The sequence below is a fragment of the Ananas comosus genome, linkage group 2, assembly GCF_001540865.1.
Source record: "Ananas comosus cultivar F153 linkage group 2, ASM154086v1, whole genome shotgun sequence".
Classification (NCBI taxonomy): Eukaryota; Viridiplantae; Streptophyta; class Magnoliopsida; order Poales; family Bromeliaceae; genus Ananas; species Ananas comosus.
Genome location: NC_033622.1, coordinates 14676760 through 14693662, shown reverse-complemented (window position 1 = coordinate 14693662; position 16903 = coordinate 14676760). Strand labels below are relative to the sequence as shown.

The window sequence follows — 16903 nt, the reverse complement described above, 5'->3', positions numbered from 1 at the left end:
AAATAAAACGCCACGATGGATTTCAAATTTGTCGCTTAGGGGACGAAATGGTATGCATGCGAATATTAGTCGCCATAATAATTTTCAATCTATCAGTTTTAATCTGTTTTCTCCTTTTTTTTTAAAATTTTTTTTTTCCTTTTAAAAAATTATCTCGCGTTGCGTACTTGCATCAGGACATGGTGACCATTTGGAGAGCGTTTTTTATACGAACTTAAATAAATAAACTAAAATAACAATAATAAAATACTAAATAATAGGGTAGGTTTTACTTTAATCTTTTTTTTTTTTTTCCAGTAATAAATAATTAAGTTTGTACAAAACTACAAATATCTAATTGGGCCGTCGCTAGCGTGAGTTAGAGCCCGGCCCAATGGGCCGATGGCCCCACGTCTCGTCCACTTCGTCGGACTCCGCACGCGACCGAACTTTATGCGGGTATATAAGTCGCCTTCCGTTCGTCCCCGAGAACTCACTCACCCACCGGGGTTCAAGAACTCCAAAAACCCCTTTCTAAGCTGTAACCAGAAGAGAGAGAGAGAGGGAGAGGGAGATGGAGCAAAACCAGAGGGGGCCGAGGCCCCTCCAACTCCACCCGGCTCGATCGGCCATTGTCGATCTCTTCAACCTCTACCTCGGAGTAATCCCAATTCAAATTGCGATTCCGATTCCAATTCCGATTCCAATCTCTCCGCTTATTCTCGCGTTGGTAACCCTAATGTTTTCCCCACTTTTCAGAGGAATTCGCGGCAGAGACCCGATGATCCGGCGCAGGAGGCCGCGTAAGTCTCCTAATCGCATCACTTCACTACGTTTTGTCCATAATCTTTGCCAATTAGCACCTGAATTTCGTGATCGGATTGTTTCTTTTGCAATCCTAGTTCCCCGTCATAAGTCGAATTTTGTGGCCTTTTATGATTCTTTTGTAATCCTTGATTAATCTTGATGTCTTCAAATCATAAGTCGGATCATGTTAGTTGTAAGCAAGCTGTAAGTCTTAGAATTGTTTTTTCGATTAACGTGGTGTCGGCAGTTGCTCTCTCTTGAAACTTTATATTTTCTGTTCTATATAAAGATAATCTTTCTAACCAATGTCTCCTTCTGAGTTCTTTATGCATTAGACTTTGAACAACTCGGGCTTCTTTTCTTGAGAATTTTTTCATGATGTTTTCAAGATCTTTAATTCTCTGTTGGGATTACGAGGAATTGGAGAGGAGGAGAGAAATTTTTGGAGAAAGTTGTTTTCTTTCACTTGGATTAAGAAGGAATGGCGAGTAAATAAACCGTCGAACGGTCAATTTTGGGTCATTTCTGGGCATAAAGAGAGAGAATTAAAAATGCTTAGTTTCTCTTATTTTCTCCTCTAGACTTCAAACAGCAGAAGAGGAAGTCATTCCCTTTCTTTCCTTTTTCTCTTCTCTTCTATCTTCTTCTCTCTATGCGAACGACCATAAGCGAATATTAACTACACGGTTTGCTCTATTGATCACTGCCAATTTAATCCTGCAGGAACAAGATGCAGAAGAGGGTTACTGCTCTCAACAGAGAGCTGCCGCCCCACGACGAGCAGTTTGTCATAGATTTTGAGCAGCTGCAAGGACAATTCCCAGTGAGTATGAGATATTCCTTTTTGACCTCTTTGTGGATTCTGAACACTTCTCTGGAAGGTTTTATAATTAGGCCTATATTGTACTTCAGGATCAGGAGCAACTTCGCGCTGTCACAGAGTCTGTTCTTATATCTTTTGTTGTGCAGTGTAGTAGCCACGCGCCACAATCCGAATTCCTCCTGTTTGCTATACGAAGCCTGTGCAGCATAGGCTATCTGAAATGGGACTCTTTCCTCCCTTCTCTTCTCTCTGCAGTTTCTTCTGTAGAGGCATCAGCTGGGCAGGGGAATTCAGTTTCTGGTGGAGTGTTATCTCCAACCTCTTCAGCCGTGATTCCTAATGCTTCAAACTATCATGCTTCAAATCCGGCGTCGCCCCTATCAGCAATTCATGCAATAGGATCACCTGCCCAATCAACTTCCGACCAACTTGCAAGTGTAAATCTTTCTCCGGCTAAACCTCCTGAGCTGTCTGGCTCTGGGCAGCATAGTGGAACAAGAGGTAGCCAGTACCTTAGAGGCACTGCTAGCAACTATCTTCGCCAGCTCTCGTGTAGGGTTATTCTTATGGGCCTTGAATCCAATCTAAAGCCAATTACCCATTTTGAGATATTTCAGCACATGGTAAATTGGTTGGTTAATTGGGATCAAAGGCAACAAGGATTAGATGAATCTGATGGCATGAAAAACTGGAAGCTAGAGAGGCCTTTGCACGAATGGATGCATCTATGTTTGGATGTTTTATGGACTTTGGTTGCAGAGGACAAATGCCGTATTCCCTTCTATGAACTTCTTCGCAGTAGTCTACAGTTTATGGACAATATTCCTGATGACGAAGTGTTGTTTAGCATGATTATGGAGATTCATAAAAGGAGGGATATGGTGGCTATGCACATGCAGATGCTGGACCAACACCTTCATTGCCCAACATTTGCGACTCACCGTTTTATGACCCAATCCTATCCTGCTGTAGCTGGGGAGCCAATTGCAAATTTGCGGTACTCTCCTATTACTTATCCCAGTGTTTTAGGAGAGCCCTTGCATGGAGAGGTGAGGAAGCGCTTTTTTTTTTTTTTTCCTTATAGTTTTACACAATCCTTCCCTCTTCTTTTTTATTTTATTGCACAGGTATCTGCTTCAGTAGACATATGCGGCATGTAGGAGACAACTTTCCTCTTCATTGACATTCTATACTTTGCATGCTTTTATTAATTCTATGTTTGAAATAAAACCTGAAAGAATATGAGTTTATTTAACTTTCCCACAACAAACAATTCAATTTACTGAAAGTGGGCTGTATTTTATTCTCAAAGTTCTTGGCAGCAATTGCATCCTTAACCTCATCATGATTTGTTGAGCCTTCAGTTTGCAATGATTGTAATAATTTATACTGATTTTGGCATAGGATCTTGCAAATTCTATTCCTAGGGGGAGTTTAGATTGGGAGCGTGCTTTGCGCTGTTTGAGGCATGCACTTCGTACTACTCCATCACCTGATTGGTGGAGGCGTGTACTTCTTAGTGCCCCTTGTTATAGACCACATACTCAGCAAGCATCAACGCCTGGTGCTGTTTTCTCTCCAGAAATGATTGGTGAAGCCGTTGCTGATAGAACAATTGAACTGTTGAAAATGACAAACACAGGTACAATAATGCATTTTCCCATTTGTTTTCTTTCAGTTTTTGTTTCACTTGTACATTGTATGACAGGATAAAAATTAGTTGCGCATCACTTAAAACATGCCAGTTTAGTCCTGCAAGATTCTATCATGCTATATAGGTATGAATGAAGAGGCTAGTTGTGCATGTGATTCATACACAGGATGTGTATTGTGATTGTATGTAAAGAACATGATATCACTTTTCAAGTTCGCCTGGATAAATAGTTTACCACTGCCACTACTTTTTACGAGTTTTAAACATATATGCCACTCAATAGTGCGTTGAAAGAGAGGGGACTATGAAAATTGAGAATGAGAGTAAGTACACAATAGTATTCGGTTGACAAAGATATTGTCTGCAGCTGAGGTAAATAGAGGAATAGTTAGGACTAAATGCTTTGGCGGTACTATTTGTTTCCGTTATTCAAAATTATTTTGTGCTCAAGCCTTTTGAAAATTTTATACACCTTATCCTTCTTTTCGTAGAGACACAATGCTGGCTGGAGTGGCTTCTATTTGCAGACATATTTTTCTTTCTTATGAAGAGCGGCTGTATTGACTTCCTAGATTTTGTTGACAAACTTGCCTCTCGGGTTATTAAGGGTGATCAGCAGATCCTTCGAAGCAATCATGTGACATGGTTGCTTGCACAAATTATTCGTATTGAGATTGTGATGAACACCTTAAGTTCAGATCCAAGGAAGGTAGTGCATATTCATCCAATAGTTCATATGTTTTTCATACATGTTGGTCAATCCACGCCTCATTTGCTTGTCTTATTGTTTTTTTTTTTTTTTTTTTTTTTTTTTTTTTTTTTTTTTTTTTATTTTTTTGAGAGAAAGGTAGCATGCTACCCGCTTCGTTTATTTCATTTAGAAATAAACTTAGCTAGAAATGTGAGTCAATTAGGATTCAAACTTGGGTCTCGGGTACCAACTACCAAGCCCTTTTGCCACTTGCGCTAGGGACGGTCGGTACATGTCTTATTGTTGTTTTATGTTTTTTGATCTCAATCATGTTCTTCTTGATAGGTTGAGACTACTAGGAAGATTATTTCATTCCATAAAGAAGACAAAAATCTCGATTCAAATAATATCAACCCACAAAATATTCTTCTTGACTTCATAAGTAGTAGCCAAACTCTACGCATTTGGTCTTTCAACACGTCTATCAGAGAGCATCTGAACAGTGATCAGCTTCAGAAAGGAAGGCAGATAGATGAATGGTGGAAGCAAATGACAAAAGGTATTTCAAAGGCCACATCTAATGCTATGTAAATACTTTCTGCTGCATCAAATCTAGTACTTAACGATGTGCATGTTCTGTTTTTTTGTATTTCTGACCTTGTTGCAAAAATTACTTTTGGCTGTATTAAATCTAGGACCTAGCGAATTGTAGTGTTCTAATTTTTGTTTTCGCTTTGTTTTACATATTTGTCTATGCTTTGACTAAATATTACCTTTTATTTATATACATATTTCCTCTAGTTTCAGGGGAGCGTATGATAGATTTTATGAACTTGGATGATAGATCAATGGGCATGTTTTGGGTTCTTTCGTTCACCATGGCACAACCTGCTTGCGAAGCTGTGATGAATTGGTTTACGTCAGCAGGAGTTACAGATTTACTGCAAGCTTCTAATGTACAGACGAATGAAAGAGTAATGATGATGCGAGAAACTTACCCTCTTTCTATGTCGTTACTTTCTGGTCTGTCCATCAACTTATGCTTAAAGCTTGCCTATCAACTTGAAGAGGCCATATTTCTTGGCCAGGTATAAAAGTGATACTTTTACGATTTGTCTTTTCTTATTCTCAATACATCCTTAGCAATATCTTCTTGTTCAAGATGTACGTTTAAGCATAATTTTCTTAGGCAAGTGTACCTTGTGTTGTGTTACAATTATTTTTTACTTGGCCATATTTTGTGTAAAATAATAGTGATTTGACTGATGTTTGGAAGCTAGGATTCGTCATTTGGAATTATTATTTCATGCTGTTGATTGTTTAATGATTTTTTATCTTTAATACATAAGGATGATCAGGCCTCCGAAAGTGTGTGTGGAGTAGGGCTACTATACTCTTATGAGTATATAGAACTCTTTGTCCTCATAGGTTATTTTCAATGGAGCTTTTGAATTGATGATCCATGCCGTTAAATATTATCTAGAGCATTTGAAACTTCTAGAAAACAAATTTCGTAATTTTTAAAATCATAATAAAGTTCATCAAGCGAGCATAAAATGAACAGTCAAAATTAAACGGCCTCCTAAAAATAGAGGATCGGAATTTTAATTTAAGTTTGGAGTTATGGATCTCTATCTATATAGTGAATAGAATTTTCTATCAAAAATTCAACTGTTCCTGATTTTTTTACACCATTAAACTAGCGAGCATCCCATGTCAACCATTAAAAATTATCAATTTTGAAATCTTTTGATCGCAAGGTAACTGATTTTGAAAAGTTATGAAATTTGATTTCTAGAAGTTTCATATGCTCTAAATCATGTTTAGCAGTATGGATCGTCGATTCGGAAGTTCTATCATCGAAAACAACTTGTGAGTACGAAGGCAATCGTACTCATAAGAGTATAGTAGCCGGTCTCTCTCTCTCTCTCTCTCTCTCTCTCTCTCTCNTTGCCCAGGCTTTGCCAAATGCCCCAATCTGGCCCAGTAAGAAAAGTTCCAGGCTTTCTGGATGAAAGATTGTCATGCCACTAGCACGGCGCATGCCACTGTGCGAGCAGCATGGCACGGCATGGTGGCACAGGGTGTTCCAACGTCAACACAGCCCCTGTGCCAGTGGCATATCACTAGAACATTGGCATGCATTGCCGCAGGTTTCTTACCTAAATTTTCATGACAACTAGTTTTTAACTTTAAAGTATTTTAATATCTCTAAAGGCTATAAAAATGGTTTACATACTATATTATATTATATCTTGCACAATAAGTAAGAATAAAGTCATAATCATCAAAATAAGCAAAGAAATTATTTTATATTATTATTAAAGTCTATGCACGTAACCAAAACCAAAGTCATAATTGAATAAAAATTTATAGGAAAAGACTAATATCTATAAAATAATTAGATCTAAAATGATAAAAGAGAATCTTATATTTGTATTTTTTCCACTAGAAGTTGTTTTCATACTTAAAATATATAAATCTTGTAAATCTACTAACATTTGGACCAAGTAGTAAATTCCGTCACATTATAAGACCAACTTCTAGTGGAAAAAATACAAATATAAGATTCTCTTTTATCATTTTAGATCTAATTATTTTATAGATATTAGTCTTTTCCTATAAATTTTTATTCAATTATGACTTTGGTTTTGGTTACGTGCATAGACTTTAATAATAATATAAAATAATTTCTTTGCTTATTTTGATGATTATGACTTTATTCTTACTTATTGTGCAAGATATAATATAGTATAGTATGTAAACCATTTTTATAGCCTTTACAGATATTAAAATACTCTAAAGTTAAAAACTAGTTGTCATGAAAATTTAGGTAAGAAACCTGCGGCAATGCATGCCAATGTTCTAGTGATATGCCACTGGCACAGGGGCTGTGTTGACGTTGGAACACCCTGTGCCACCATGCCGTGCCATGCTGCTCGCACAGTGGCATGCGCCGTGCTAGTGGCATGACAATCTTTCATCCAGAAAGCCTGGAACTTTTCTTACTGGGCCAGATTGGGGCATTTGGCAAAGCCTGGGCAATCAAAGCTGTGGTACTCCTTACAAGAAGGAAAAAACATGATGTTTCCTTTAGTACAGCAATGCTGCTAACCTGTATCATATGCTACTCCACGTTTGTGCATTGTTTTGTGTCTTTCTGTGGAATTTTTAGTTAACTTCACATATGAATATTAGAAAGAGAGAAATGCCTATGTTATCATAGTTCATTGTGCTTAGCTTAATAAACATTTAGTCGATTGTTGTTTCTCTGGGGACTGCTTAGAATGTTTAAGAATCTGTCAAAACACATTCTAAGTAAGGTTGTAAATATGATATCTAATTATGTTTAAGAGGATTAACGTTGCGTAAATTTCTTTTTAGACAAGAGAATCTTCTCAGGCAAGTGCTAGAATTTGTACAAGGAACAAGATTAGCTTTTTGTGCGTAAAACCTGATGTGCCTTTATGTAGTATAAGTCATTGCCTGAGTTCTGATCAGAAAAGAAAGATTCTTTATCTCCTAAGGAAATTAGCCCTTTAATTAGAGCTGTTAAATTTCCATTTTATTTCTATTATTGTGCACCAATCAGATTCTATGCTGCTAAAGTACTGCTTAAATTTTGCAGGCTATTCCAAGTATTGCAATGGTTGAAACTTATGTTAGATTGCTTCTTATTGCTCCTCACTCGTTATTTCGGCCCCATTTTACGGTAAAATTTTACGGTGAATTCTGTTGTTTTCTACTGGCTTGGTAGTCAAGTTATTCTCTGCCATAAGATGCTATTGGACTATGTGAACAATTTCCCTCAGGTTGTGAAGTTATGGGTCTTCATTGTGCATGCGACAGCTAGTGGTGTGCTGGCCTTATATTACGTGGTGTGCAAGTCCTTATTGAAGTAGGATGTATCGATAACAGCACAAGAGGGGTTAGGGAGGAATATGTAGAGATGTCAACGGGTCGGATTCGGGGCAGATTTTTAAAAACCCGAACCCGAACCCGACTCCAAACCGGAGACCCGAACCCGAACCCGACGGATTTTAAAAATCCATATCCAAACCCGAACCCGACCAAAAATCCGAAATCCGAACCCGAACCCGAACCCGAAAATTTGAACCCGAAACAATTATTTCTTTTTTCAATATTTCAAAATATATTATATTAAATTTAAAATTTTAAAGTACAAATTCAAATATAACATCAAATATATATATATATATATATATATATATATATATATATATATATATAATACAAAATAAATTCGGGTTCGGGTCGGGGTCGGGTTCGGGTCGGGTACAATCAAAATCCATATCCGAATCCATATCCGTCGGGTTTTTATTTTTTATATCCATAGCCGAATCCATATCCATATCCATTGGATATATCCGTTTCATTCGGGTTCGGTTTCGGATAAAATTTCGGGTATCCATACCCATTGACATCCCTAGGAATATGGGACAAGTAATATCATGCCCTTTTAATACTAGCATGATCTGTATTAAAACAGAAGCATGATCCATTTTAAAAGCCACTTTAAAGAATGCTTTCTTGCTTAACCTCGAAAATGAATCTGCATAGTGAAGATGCTATAAAATTGCTACATAATTTCCATGTTAAGCAGTACTCGGATGCTTGCTATTGGTTGGTATCTGTTACTTGCTGCAACTGTTATGAGTAGGAAGAAAATAACAATCTTTTCATTGAATCGTTGCTTTTCAGAAAATTTGCCTACTATGTTATTGATCAACTGTAGTGTTACAGCTTCATTGAAGCTGAAAGATATGTACACGGACACTTATCACAGTTTGGCTCGCTTCAAGCATTATCTTGCTCTTTTTTCATGTGGTTCATTTGATACCATGCTGTTGATGACTTAATATTTTCTGAGTCAAATGATTCTTCTGTTATGACACTCAATCCAGCTTTACTCAATTTGTCAGAATATTTTATTTTATTCTTACCTTTTAATGTTGTTTTATAATTTGCAGACTTTGACACAAAGATCTCCATCTATTTTGAGCAAATCTGGTGTATCCCTCCTGCTACTTGAAATATTGAACTATAGATTACTTCCTCTGTACAGGTGCTTTCTTTATCTGTTTACTTTGTTTGCCGTTGAAGAGATTTCTTGAAGTTATACCATGATTGAAATGTCTTCTTTCAGTGGATGAATATCTAGAGCTTAAACATCCTCGGTGCCTCCCATTTCTTATGTCTAAAGATAAATTTCAGTCAAAATATTATGTATTGCATGTTGCTGGATCACTCATGCTATTGTTATACTTCAAGATGTACCTTAAATCCTTTGACTTTGTCTGAATAAATGTTGATAACTTACAGTTTCTATTTCCAACCATGTAACTTGGTAAAGTTTCTGTACTCGATTATGCTAAGTTGCAGATGATGCTTCTCATGTAGATATCTGAAAGAGATTTTGAAAACCTAGGTTTTGTGTGCGCCCCTTTGTACTCTTTCCACTGCTGCTAAATGATTAGAAGTTTTCTTACCAAAAGAAAAAAAAAAGAGATTGTGCCAACTTAAACCTGTTTGTTGTTGCCATGTTGTGTCAATTGAAAGGAAAACATGGGGAATGGTGTTCGTGCAGCCTGTATACCAAACATTAGGACAAGTTTGGATGAGTGGATCTAAAACTTCTACTATCTAGTTCGAGGAAGTTTGCACTAGTTTTTTGTATTTTTGAGATTCTTCAATGTGCAGAAAATAGAAGGGGAAAAACTAATTTGAACAGAGTAAGCATTTTCTGAAGCAATCAGATTCTTCTTGTCTGCAGGTACCATGGCAAGAGCAAGGCTTTAATGTATGATGTTACAAAGATAATTTCGATGATAAAGGGAAAACGTGGGGAACATCGTCTTTTCAGATTGGCTGAAAACTTATGCATGAATTTGATTCTTTCAATACGGGACTTCTTCATGGTGAAGAAAGAATTAAAGGTTGTTGGAAGTAACACAATTACCAATGAGGATTTGCTATCTTAGTTTCAAATTTTGCTGATATATGATTTTGTTATGCTTACTCTTCTCAAGACTGTTATTGCAGGGCCCAACAGAGTTTACCGAGACACTTAATCGAATAACAATAATTAGCCTTGCTATCACCATCAAAACCCGTGGAATTGCTGAAGTGGAGCACATGATTTATCTCCAGCCGTTGCTTGATCAAATAATGGCAACTAGCCAACATACGTGGTCGGAAAAAACTCTACGATTTTTTCCCCCTCTTATTCGGGATTCTTTGATAGGGAGGATAGACAAGAGGGGCCAAGCCATCCAAGCATGGCAGCAGGTCTGTTGTTCTTCTTTAGCTACTATTTATGCCTTCCATTTGTTTCTTTTCCTCTTTTCTTTGGCAAATCTTAGAACATAGTGGATCAATCCCCTCATTAAGCTTCTTGATTTTGTCATAACATAATTTTTCAATATTATCCCTATATTATATCAATGATTTTTAGAGTGACTCCAAAGAATGCAGAGTTCACACTAGCTTATCATCTCTTTTCTTGTTCAGCGTGATTCAATCATTGAGTTTTTGGATTTTTTTAGGGCAATATGTACTCTGGCATGCTTGTTTCGAACTAAAAATTAGAAGCATCATTAGTGATGCTTGACACTTGTAGTCTTTCAGTTTCTTGGGGCACACTATTCTGTCGTAAATAGGTTATATTTTCACCAAAAAAGAAAAATAATTTTAATTCACGCCTCTTTTATTATATATATTGTTTCTCACTTGTATGTTCTTTACTCTAGGCCGAAACGACAGTTATCAATCAATGCACTCAGCTTCTTTCACCATCTGCTGATCCTACTTATGTAATGACCTATCTTGGCCATAGCTTTCCTCAGCACCGACAATATCTTTGCGCTGGTGCATGGATGCTGATGAACGGACATCCTGAGAGCATCAATAGTACAAATCTTGTATGACCTTATCGTTCACTCACCCTCTCTTATATAAATTCTAGTAGATAATTGATATTTGTACTATTTTTTTGGGATACATGTGACAGTTTCAATGCAGGGCCGTGTCTTAAGGGAGTTTTCGCCAGAAGAAGTGACATCTAACATTTATACTATGGTGGATGTTCTTCTTCACCATATCCAGGTTGAAATGCAGCGTGGACATCTTCCGCAGGTCTAATTCTTGTTAATATTTGGTATAAGTAAATTTTTTTTATTGTGTTTTGTATGCTGATTATATTTGCTGCAGTAGGTCCACTTTAATATTTTCTTATGCATTTACTATGCAGGATCTTCTCTCTAAAGCAATTGCAAATCTTGTCTTTTTTATTTGGACACATGAGCTACTTCCCTTGGATATTTTACTTCTAGCCCTTATCGACAGGGACGATGACCATTATGCTTTGCGTATCGTGGTATGTTTTCTTCCATGCTTACATAGTGTCACCTCTAGGAGAACAACCACGTGAAAAATCTGTAATGTAATTACTGTTTTCGAAGAGGTAGGTACAAATTATTAGCAATTTGGAAAAAAAAATTGTAGTCAGCTGTCGACAACATATGCAACTGTTTCTCTTTCAAGACGACTGAAAATAATAGTGGCCAGCAGTCAACTCAACTGGTTTAATGTTTCGATTGACTGGTTGCAATAATACAGCGATGTTCGCTGGTGTGACCTTCAACCGGCCCAATTGCTCTCAGCTGGTCAAAAAATTAACTTCTGTAGAACTCCAACCTGTTGAACCCATCTGAACTGATTCAATAAATTTCAGGAAACTTTAGAAAAGTTGCAAGGTATGAAACGCTCTTTTTTTTTATTAATAGACTTAGAAAATACTGTAATTATAAAAAGTCCTCCAAAAAAATTATTTACAAAGCTAGGTCTATACGGTGAATGAATTACCGCTTTCTAAATGCGGCAAATCATTCACTGCTTTCTTCAAAGGATTAAAACTATTTTTAGTGTTTAATACCATTCATCTTTTGAAGTTTGGATGTAGGAAATATGTAAATTAGGGTAAAAGCGGTGAATGATTCACCGCCTTTAGAAAGCAGTAATTATAAATATAAATAAAAATCTTGGATACCTATTTTTATATTTAAAAGATTTTGTAGGCTTAGTAGCTCACAAACTCCATATGAAACTCTGTTTGCTGCCGAGGTTCTACCAGTTGAAAATGCAGAAAGTTTTGTTTCTAAAGGTATTTGAATCAGTTCAAATGAATCTGTATCTGGTTCATATTTGCTGTAGAACTCTTAACACAAAGTATTTCAAACCAGATTGACTGAAACGTAAAGCACATCAATTCCAAGATGCAGTGGATAATTCAGATGGTATGATGATAGAAACTTACCTTGGTTTGTTCATTTGAGCGAATCTTGTTGTTTTAAACAGTCTTGATCTTCATCAAAAACAAACTAGCATGAGTTCTTTAAACTTCTCCTAGTTTAACTTTGACTGTAACCATACTAAGTAATCATACATGGTCATAACACTTGCCAACATTCTCTTATTTGACTTTTTGAATGTTTTAGCATAGCTGTTTGTCAGGGAGTGAAAATAACAAATGCTGTTATATGTTTGGAATTGTGTAATGGTTTGCACGTCATATAGTCGGAACTTTAGCTTATTGGCTTGATATTGTTCCACTATAAATCATGCTTGTGAAATATGGCCAAGGGCATCACTTCAGTGCCCACTTTACTGTCTATATCTGCTTTGGGAAATGAGGAAGCTACAAACTTGATGGCACTACTGTTCACAGATAAGTCTGCTCGAAAGACCCGAGCTTCAGAAAAGAATCAAAATGTTCTGTTCAAATCGTTCACCTCCCGAGCACTGGCTTAACAATCAACCACCAAAGAGAGTTGAGCTTCAGCATGCTCTGGGGAACCATCTTTCATGGAAGGACCGGTAAGATTTGCTTTTCATAATTTGTGAATTCTTGTTTTCTTCATCAATTTTGAGATACAATCCAGTGGGACACTTTGTTGGAGTGATACTATGTCTAATATTTATGTATGGGCACTGCATAATCTTGATGTAAATTATGCTTTTATCAATTGTTGCAGGTACCCTGTCTTTTTTGATGATATTGCAGCACGCTTGCTGCCAGTCATCCCACTAATTATTTATAGGCTCATCGAAAATGACGCCACAGATATTTCCGACAGAGTTCTTGCTTTCTATTCGTCTCTTCTTAATTTCCACCCTCTCAGATTTACATTCGTCCGGGACATTCTAGCATACTTTTATGGCCACCTCCCAAGCAAGCTAATAGTACGAATACTGAAAATACTCGATATCTCTAAGGTAAAAGATTCATCTGTGCCTTTATTACTCTTTTTTTTTTCCTCTGGTTCTTTTACTAATTCAATAGTTTCCTCAGATTCCTTTTTCAGATTCATTTCCTCAGCATGTTGGTTCATCAAATCCTGCTAGCTGCCCCCCACTAGACTACTTTGCCAACCTTCTTTTGGGCCTTGTTAATAATGTTATACCTTCTCTGAATAGTAAGTCCAAATCAGACTCGACAGATTCCTCCAGCAATTCAGGGCGTGCAGCTTTTAATAAATCTCAAGCATCTCCTCAGTCTGGCACAATCAATAATTCTGATGGCCAAAAAGCATTTTATCAAAATCAGGATCCTGGTTCATACACACAGCTTGTCCTGGAAACAGCTGCTATTGAGATCCTCTCACTCCCAGCATCAGCTTCCCAAATCGTATCTTCCCTTGTTCAAGTGGTTGTCCATGTACAGTCGACTCTAATACAGTCCAGCAGTGGACTGTCAAGTGGGCCTGGGCAAAATCCTGCTCTACCAACTTCTCCATCAGGTGGAAGTGCCGAAACAATGAGCACAAGCCGCTCGACAGCATCCCCGACGGGAATCAATTGCTCCAACTTTGTTTCCAGAAGCGGCTATTCCTGTCAACAGTTGTCTTGTTTGATGATCCAAGCATGTGGCCTTCTTTTGGCACAGCTACCTCCGGAGTTCCATGTCCAGCTGTATTCGGAAGCATCGCGAATCATAAAAGATTGTTGGTGGCTTGCTGACAGTAAGAGGTCGATCAAGGAGCTGGATTCTGCTGTTGGATATGCTCTGTTAGACCCAACATGGGCTTCTCAGGACAACACTTCTACCGCGATAGGTAAGATTTAAGCTTCAGTGGCTTTGTTTTGGTTGGATGGAGCTAAAGTTACCGTATATAATTTTCGATGCATTGTAATTATGTCTATATTGACAATATAAAACTAGAGAAAATTCCTTATTGAACTAGAGTTGTGAATTATCAATGCATAAAAGGAGAGAGGTTTCTAATTTACATTATCAAATAAACAATTGTCTGCTTGGACCAATAAGTGAAAAAAGAGGGAGCTTGAATATCAAATGGGCAGAGTGATGAAGTTAACCTATTTAGAAAAGAAATTGTTATGAGTGCTAAGATCCGTTTGTCAACTCATTTAACTGGTTTGTCCTAGTAGAAAATGGATAATTTCATTGAATTTTGTCAAATGAAATGCTGGAATGCTGGATGTGAGAACATGCTTATCAAAGGTTCTGCAGTTGGTTAACTTGAAATTGATTTATAAATTCCCCTCGCGGATTTATAAATTCCCCTCGCGTAACTGTTTCAGGGAACATCGTTGCTCTTTTGCACGCCTTCTTTAGCAATCTTCCACAAGAATGGCTAGAATCTACACATACAATAATAAAGCATTTGCGCCCTGTGACTTCTGTTGCAATGTTAAGAATAGCCTTCCGCATTTTGGGGCCATTGCTACCTCGTCTAGCCTTTGGTCGCCCTTTCTTCATGAAGGTATGCAACTTGCTTAAACATTTCCCTTACATAAACTGGAAGCCTGGACTCTATATCTGCTGTCCAGAATAATTGGAAGTATGTAACAATTATCTTCTCTTTTCAAGGCATGTGCAACACTTTTTTCCTTTTCTTGCAAAGTCATTAAGCTAAAATTTGAAATAATGCTTTTCTAGACTTTAGAAGTACTTGCATCTCTTAGTTGGTTCCTTTGTCTTCATTCATTGCATTGTAAATTGTACTGAATTCTTAGAGTAAGTCCATCAAGTTCAGTTATAATAATAGCTTCAGAGCGTGCCAATGTGCGATGCATGTTGGTTGGTCTACACAATTAAAAGAGCAAAATGCTGCTTCCTGAAAAGCTCTTATTTATCTTTTCCATGTTGACCTTAAAACATTGTGTTCTGTACAATATATCCTTTCAGCGCTGCACGGAACTGTAAATCATGTAGATAATGCACGGAACTGTAAATCATGTAGATAATAATTTGGGTTAAGACATTTAATTTTGTCACTTCATTAAGTGGTCTTCCTTGTTTTCTTAAAATAAGTTTACTTATCTACTTTTGATCATCTTTAGTGCTTTTCATTAGCCTTACGAAGATATATTACTTAATGTGGCGTCTAGACTTTGGCTCTGCTGTTCAACGTGCTGGTCGATGTGTTCGGGAAAAACTCGCAGTCCTCTGCTCCTACTGATGTGTCAGAGATCGCAGACCTCATCGATTTCCTGTAAGATTCTTTCATTTTTGTTCTTTTTCATGTTAAACATGGTCGTTATTCCAAGAGCCTTATATAGTTGTTCTGGAACTTCCAAAATATAGGCATCACGCCGTCATGTACGAAGGCCAAGGAGGGCCTGTACAGAGCACAAGTAAACCCAAGTCAGAGATACTGACTCTCTGCGGCAAAGTGACGGAACTACTAAAGCCGGATGTTCAACATCTTCTTTCGCATTTGAAGACCGATCTGAACTCTTCAATCTATGCCGCAACTCATCCGAAGCTGCAGAATCCAGCATAATTGTTTTCTTGTAAGTGCCTCTAATATTGTCAACCTCTATCTAATTTCTAGTTGTAAGGTTTTAAACTACAACTCAGAGCATATATTAGTGTGGATTTAACAATTAAAACTAGCATAGATTGATCAAGACTCCAGTGGTGCAGCATACTTTTCATCCCTATGGCTTATTAGCCAAATTGTTAACAAAACAACATGATCATAACATAACCATAGCCACATTGTTAATAACATCTTGTGAGGTGATAATAGATCGTCGAAACCTCTCACCAGCTCAAAAGCCGTTTGACTTGTAGATACTTCTAACTAATTTTTAGCAGCATTGACTATAATAAGAAGTAAAGGGAGGGGACAGAGTTATTTTTCGGAAATATTCTATGCAGGGAGAGTTTCAAGCTTAAAATTTGCTTGACAATTTGGCGGACCTGCAAGTTTGATTTCATTAAGGGTGCGTTTGGTTCGCGCTATCTTTTAAAGATTCCTAGTAATCCAATGGGAATAAAAAAAGATGACGGTGTTTGGCTAAACGCACTAAGTAATCTAGTTGGTAATATTGGATTCACTTGGGAATAAGATTCACCCCAAAATACTAATCTCATTCTCTTGAGGGATGATAGGTATTCTCATATTAATAGATTGGGGTAATCATAATATGTCTAATCTCTTTCTTTCTTTCTACCCGCCGGCTAATTAATATTATTTTTCTTTACACTCTAACCTTATATCTCTCTAAATTTATTTTTTTCTCTTTAAAATTCAACTTTTTTTCTCTCTCTAAACGAAGCTTTCTCTTTTTAAAATTTCAACTCCCTCACTCCCTCTAATTTTGACTATATATTTCTTTTTTCTATTTTTTTAATTATGCTCTCTCTTTCTAATTTATACTCTCTTCTTTTTTTTTTTAAAAGGTGTTGAAACTTTTGGTAACATTATCTAAAATTAAATAAATAAATAAATAAATTGTATATTTTTTGTAATATTAAATAACATGGCTAATTAATATTACCGTGCGAACCAAACACAGAAATTTCACATTCTTAGTAATAGGATGAATAAGAATAAAATTCTCAGATATCTTTTATTCCTAGTAATCTTTCATAATGCGAACCAAACGCATCCTAAATACT

General features: G+C 36.9%; 1 protein-coding gene across 4 annotated transcripts; it reads left to right on the top strand.

The window, feature by feature from the left end:
- Positions 477-16007, top strand: LOC109706618 (mediator of RNA polymerase II transcription subunit 23). Of its 4 annotated transcripts, none has more exons than XM_020227563.1 (21): positions 477-640; positions 739-782; positions 1510-1609; positions 1756-2658; positions 3014-3251; positions 3755-3972; positions 4300-4513; positions 4756-5042; positions 7583-7666; positions 8946-9040; positions 9749-9911; positions 10018-10263; positions 10725-10895; positions 10996-11109; positions 11225-11350; positions 12701-12849; positions 13008-13248; positions 13325-14087; positions 14575-14756; positions 15385-15488; positions 15581-16007. In XM_020227563.1, the coding sequence occupies exons 1-21, from the start codon at positions 554-556 to the stop codon at positions 15777-15779; spliced, it is 4728 nt and encodes a 1575-aa protein (XP_020083152.1). In that variant the 5' UTR covers positions 477-553; the 3' UTR covers positions 15780-16007. The 4 variants fall into 4 exon arrangements, with proteins under 4 accessions (XP_020083152.1, XP_020083151.1, XP_020083150.1 ...); XM_020227562.1 differs by having other exon boundaries at positions 1699-2658; positions 4762-5042; XM_020227561.1 differs by having other exon boundaries at positions 1699-2658.

Excerpts from the sequence above, each read along its gene's own strand:
- LOC109706618 (XM_020227561.1), top strand. The coding sequence starts at position 554 with ATGGAGCAAAACCAGAGGGGGCCGAGGCCCCTCCAACTCCACCCGGCT. Across the intron at positions 783-1,509 it reads GATCCGGCGCAGGAGGCCGC|GAACAAGATGCAGAAGAGGG; the intron begins GTAAGTCTCCTA and ends TTAATCCTGCAG. Across the intron at positions 10,896-10,995 it reads GCATCAATAGTACAAATCTT|GGCCGTGTCTTAAGGGAGTT; the intron begins GTATGACCTTAT and ends GTTTCAATGCAG.